The 6,204-nt window shown below is 42.9% G+C and overlaps 1 protein-coding gene across 1 annotated transcript; it reads left to right on the top strand.

The window, feature by feature from the left end:
• The first annotated feature begins 2,185 nt into the window (after positions 1-2,185).
• On the top strand, positions 2,186-5,408 carry IL9 (interleukin 9). Its single transcript, XM_063083009.1, has 5 exons — positions 2,186-2,299; positions 2,419-2,454; positions 2,540-2,572; positions 3,961-4,092; positions 5,289-5,408. The coding sequence occupies exons 1-5, from the start codon at positions 2,186-2,188 to the stop codon at positions 5,406-5,408; spliced, it is 435 nt and encodes a 144-aa protein (XP_062939079.1).
• Positions 5,409-6,204: the final 796 nt, after the last annotated feature.

The following is a 6,204-nucleotide window of genomic DNA, read 5'->3' as shown; positions in this document are numbered from 1 at the left end:
GCTAGAATTTTACTATCTCTTGTATTCTTATTGTTACTTCTTATTGTTGCTTTCATGGTTTTATTTTTTATTGCTTTTTATGATTATTTTCTATTTATGCAAAATTGCCATTGCCATAATTCTCTTGTCTATTCCTTCATGGTTATAAGATTGCTGCTGAAGCTCCTGCCATCACATTCAAATTGGAATCATGGGAAATAAAGGGTTTTAGACACTTTTGTTTCCTATTATCAGGAAGGCAAAATAATTCTACATATGTTGCATTGATCAAAACATGTCACATGGCTACCTGTAGCAGCAAAAGAGGCTGAAAAAGTGGTCATTTGGCTGGCTACATTGCCACCCTGAACTAATCAGGGTTTTATCGGTAAGAAAAGGGCATAGGCCCTGGGCTCTGCAACGAAAGTATTTGCCATAGGCTGGGAAGTCTTTGAGCTTTCTCCTTAGTGTCTGCAAAGGGCAGGCATAGAAGTCAGAGCTGTGGGACAATTTAGAGAATTCAGCAAAAAGTCTATTTGTCTTTTCCTTGTTTGCCACTGAGATACCCCCATACTACCCCATAGTGCATCCAAACGCTGACAATCCATCATCACTCCTAAGGAACAATGTGCAATGTGAAAAACAATACTGCCACACTCTCTTAGAGTAATGGCAAGAAAATCTTATGCATTTGTCCCCATTGGCTACTATGGCTCAAAGTGCTCCACTAAAGAACCCCCCACCTTTCCAATCTACTATGTAGAAGATATATTTTCTTACCTGCACACACCTCCAAATATGTTCCCTAGAAACTAGATTCAAAAACTTATAAAATCCCAGAAATAGAAACTATTTAAAGAACTACTTTTTAAGTTAATTTTTTAATTCAACATTTATTTTAGTGAAATCCCATGGTTTCCCAGGCACCTTTAAGTGCTGAGACTATTGGAGTAAACTAGACCTACAAGGCCCCTGGAGCATACACCTGGTGGGAGGGGCAGATAAAAAACACACAGAGAAGTGGGAGAACAGGAGGGGTAAGAGCTGGGCTTGGGAGCCAGACTTCTGGGCTTACATACAGCTTCTGCGAATTCCTGGCTGTGTGGCTTTGAACAAATTGCTTCCCTCACTGTGCTTCAGTTTCCCAATTTGTAAATAATGAGGATATTTATAGTATTTATCTCATAGGTCTACAGTGAGACTGTTTTCTGGCTCATAGTGATAAACATAGCCACATTTAAAAAGGGCCAGGAAGCTAAGATGTAGACAGTGTTTTAAAAGGTAAAAAATGGGGATGGCAAATTAGTACCCACCTCATTTGGTGGTCGTGCATACACATGATTCACATGAAGTGCTGAGAATTGTGACTGGTATGTACTAAGTGCTCAATAAATGTTAGCTATTATCCTATTTCTGGTACTGAGCTTTTACTTCATGTTACACAGTGGCATATAAGGCCTGTAAAGATACTAGAGAATCCTCAGGGCCAATTTTAACAAGCACAACGGTCCTTGCATTCTTGGGCTTACGCTTGAGATTTTCTTCTTTTAGACACTTGCACAAAAGAACACTTCTCAGATGCGTTTGCATGAAATTCGGAGAATTTGGTCCTAGGCATGAAAGCCATTATTAAGATTTGGGAATAAATTATGGTAAGACTGAAGGTGCAATTACTAAAGGGAAACCCCAACAGACGGAAGGGGTGTCCTGCAATATCACTCACCCTCCTCTCCCTCTCCTGCCTCCTCCCGCCCCTCATCCCTACCTCCAATCCCCCTTCATTAGAACACCCATGATTGGCTATTATATCGGCATTTCCAATAATGAAATAGGGGAAAATACACACCTGAGCTTTCATGGAAAGTATTCTAACTCTCACAACCAGAATCCCTGCCTTAAAAAAGAAAAAAACGAAAAGAAAAAAGATGGTTTTTAGATCTATAACTTTTCCTTCAGCATTTCAGTACCCAACTTTTTGAAAAGCATCTTTTCTGAGGAATGATGTTTCCTGGCACAACATAGTCTTTGTCGAGTGACTCAGTTTGATTTTTTTTTTTTTCTTTTCAATATTGAGTGGCCCAACTTACAGAGAAAAAGTGGTCATTGGTATCAGTTTGATGTCAGGGTTTTTCCACATTTGAAAAGGAAATTTAAATACGACTGGATTTGAAGGTGTCTGCAGGCTGAGCACTAGTCCCCTGCCAAGATGCTTCTGGCTGCGGTCCTCGCCTCTGCCCTGTTCTTCTGCTCCGTGGCTGGCCAGGCGTGTTTAACCTCGGCAGGGATCATGGACATCAACTTCCTCATCAAGAAACTGCAGGTAGGCTGCAGGGGGGTGCCGGTGGGAAAGACAGCTATTGCCAATTTAAGTGAAATATACATGGTAGGATGAAAAAACGCACCACTCATCATGGGTTCCTATCTCTCTACCTACTTTAGAATGATCCACCTTCAAAATGCAGCTGCAGCGCCAATGTGAGTGCATGCTCTTTTATGAACTTTCCAAATGGATTTTAATGTTCACACTTGGAATTTTCACTCCGGAATTTCTCTTTTGCAGGTGACCAGTTGTTTGTGTCTGCCCATGCCTTCTGTAAGTGCGGTAAAAGAAAATAATCTTGATCCTGTTTTTTTGTTTGTTTTTAAATACAAATAAATTGCTTTATTTGATATTTTAAATTAGAAATTGTTACTTAATTGTAACTGTTACAGATTAGTATTCTCTTTTAAATCCAATGTCTTGCAATTCCATATCATATAAATTTCTTAGTATTTAGTTAGCTTTGTGTTCCTTGAGAAATTTGAACACTTTTCAATATTTAAAAAAGAATCTTGATATCTTTTTAGATGAGGGTCCATGTGGATAATTAGATCAAACTAGAACGAAAAATATAAATTCCATAGCTCGTGTAGGATTGCTTTCTTTTTTTTTTTTTTTTTTGTCTTTTTGTGACCGGTAAGGGGATCACAACCCTTGGCGTGGTGTCGCCCACACTGCACTCAGCCAGTGAGCGCACCAGCCATTCCTATATATATAGGATCCAAACCTGCGGCGGGAGTGCCCAAGCGCTGCACTCTCCCGAGTGCGCCACGGAGCCGGCCCTAGGATTGCTTTCTAACCTATTTGTTGATAATTCTAGGGTCATGAAACAATGTAAATAAAACAAAACTCTTTATCATTCATCTGGCATAAACTGTCTATGTGCTATACCTCCTCCTCCCCTCCCTCCCTTCCTTCCTGTGGGTCAACCCAGCTGATCTAGGGTGGCTTGTGCACGGTTTGAATGCTACTCTCTGGGCAAATAGAGGTCTGAGGATGTGGGTGGAAAAGGGCTCCAAGAAGACCACTATCCACTCTGGCAGGGAGGAAGGGTGGCAGCAATGTTCTGAGTCCTGATTCAAACTCCTGGATAGGGTGATGGGGAGGCACTTACCTAAGGCTTAGTGCTTTACTCTCTCCCAGGCACGTCCTGAGGTAAGACGTCACAACATCACGGTCTGTCCATTACATGAGAAGAGCCAGGGCACCTTCTGGGAGGACCAGCCTCTGCCTTCAGTTCATAGACCCTGACTTCAGCTGCTCTGAAACACTAGTGGTCTTCAGCTGGCACATCCCACAGCTGGTGTGAAAAGCCTTTTCCTTTCTCTGCACTTTCAAACCCACTGTTACAAAGCTTGGAGCAGGCAAGGATCTGTCAAAAAGGAGACTCAGAGCTGACTATTTTCCAGGGCCCACTGACCTCATGTTTCCCTGACAGAACATACTAGAAATCTCCTCCATGGAGTGTCACTGAAGAAAAATGTCCTCACCTTGAAGTTCTGAAGGTCATTTCCTAGACCAACAAGGGACCTATCCAAAAACAGTGCAAGTTTGGGTTACATTGATTAAATTAAAATTGTCTCTAAAATCATTCTCTTTGTGATTGCTCCTCAAAGTCATCCTTAGAGTGTTTCTTTTGATAAATCCTTATTATTTACCAGGACAACTGCACCACACCATGCTTCCAGGAGGGGCTGTCACAGATGACAAATACCACGGTGCAAAGAAGATTCCCAGCGAGTTTCATCCGGGTGAAGAGAACGGTTGAAGTCCTGAAGAACAGCAAGTGTCCGGTGAGCTTGGTTTTAATGCGCTGTGGCCAAGTTCGTGACTTTATGTGAATGTTAGTGCCAGCCCTGTTTAAATGAGATAGGACGATAAAGTTGGAACTGGTACTTCAAGGTTGATAAGGGATGTCTAAGAAATTTAATCAGAAACAGTAGAATTAAAGTGAGATCTGCACCAGATGGTCCATTGTTCTTGCTGGTTTTAAAAAACACTCACACCAGTAGGGCCATGTACTTCTCTCCACTCATTGAATAATGAAAGAATCCATCCTGATGGCAGTTAGAAGCTACAATCTAGAGAATCAGGGCCACAGCCTACACAATACTAAATTATCCTAGAGATTCAATTTGCTAACTGAGTGGATGTTGTGGTCTGTGAGTTAAAGGAGATTTTTTTTTTAGTTGACTAAGGATGTGTTTAAAGGGAGATCCATCCAGATCAAGGTGGAAGCTTGCCACTTGCCCTAAATGCTCATCAACACATTCTCTTCTTCAGCACATACCCTATTCCCTGGTGGGAAGGGGGTGGAATGGGAAGGGGGTGGAGGCTAGTGGTGGTAGGAGGAATGACCTATGAGAGATCACAGAAGGCAGAAGCCCAGTACTCAGCTATTCAGCTGCCTGTGTTTCTACCATCAATAGCATCTAGTTCTTAGTGCTTGATATATACTGTTTCATTGAACACTTCCCTCAGGGACAGTTATTAGATTTACCACTCTCACTTTATAGAGCAGGAACCAAAGCTCAGTGAGATTAATTCATTAGCTTTAGGTTAAGTATTTAATAACTGGAAGAGTTGAGATTTGAACTCAGATCTAGGTGAACCCAAAGCCCCACTTGTAGCCATTGTGTTATAAAATGATCTTGAAAGGACAACCTAAAATGATAATGATGCAATTTTAACCCTCAAAAAGTTCCAAGAAAAGGTTTCCTTTAATGGTGGGGAAATTTAGAGCTGCTTGATAGCTGCCTACATGTGTGTGGACAGACTGCTGACATCTTACCATGAAGTCAAACTCCTACACTGCCTATACAAAGTGCTAGCTAGCCTGGACCTCCTCACCTGTTTGCTCTAGGTCTCAAGCCCCCTCCCCAACCCCCACTCCCCTCTTACCCCCAGGGCTGGGGCAGGGTAGCATCTGGGGCTGCTTGGTTCCACACTGTTTCAGTCACTCCGTTCTTGTTCACTTTTATCCCTGCAGTTTTTTTCCTGTGAACAGCCGTGCAACCAAACCACAACAGGCAACACACTGACATTTCTGAAGAGTCTCCTGGAAGTTTTCCAGCAAGAAAAGATGAGAGGGATGAGAGGCAGAGTGTGAAGATGAAATATTATTTATTCTATTTATTGAATTTAAAAAGGCTTCTCTTTAAGTTGTTGCAATTAAAACATCGAGTAAGCTACTCTAAATTAAAATCAGTTGTAATCAATTTGTTTAAAATTGTATGTCTTTATTTTGGAATAAATATATATGAAGGGGGAAAAGAACACAAGCTAGTGTCTAGGTGCTTATTTATTCCTTGCTGCTCAGAACCAAAAAGCTACAAACTGTCAAGGGACAGAATGGATCAAACACTCCTGAAATAGGACTCATGATCCTGAGTAGACTGGCAGGCTTGCCAGCCTGTGGCAGGGCTGGGGACGCAGCTACGAAGGTGTAGGAGGGGCAGTCTGAGGGTGGCCACGAGGGAGGCACGGGGCACTGCCTAGGGGTTCAGGGTCCTGGGAAACCAACCATGCACCTGAAGTGGGAGAAGGCAGCAGTTTGGTAAGCCCCAGAGGTCGGACACCACTCAAGAATGGGGGCATATTCATGTGCAAGAGAGCAAAGTGCTTGAAGCCGAGCATGCAGCAGGCGCTTTCAGTCAGAGCATGATGCAGAGAAACCCTGGGATCGATGCTATCTATTCACCCTTCAGCGAGCACCCACTGCATCCTAGGCGTAGTGCCTGGCTGGGGTACAGAGTCTAACGGGACACCCCCAAGGGACCCTTGAACTATGTTGTCTGGCTGGCAAAGTGTGGCTGTAGCTATCCATCTCACTTCAATATCCAACCTGCCCCCCACCCCAGTCCCCCAACGCTGGTCTCTGTTCCACAACACTTACCACCTGCTAA

The sequence above is a fragment of the Cynocephalus volans genome, chromosome 2 (assembly GCF_027409185.1).
Source record: "Cynocephalus volans isolate mCynVol1 chromosome 2, mCynVol1.pri, whole genome shotgun sequence".
In the NCBI taxonomy this organism is placed as follows: Eukaryota; Metazoa; Chordata; class Mammalia; order Dermoptera; family Cynocephalidae; genus Cynocephalus; species Cynocephalus volans.
This window is presented reverse-complemented; position numbering and strand designations above follow the sequence as displayed.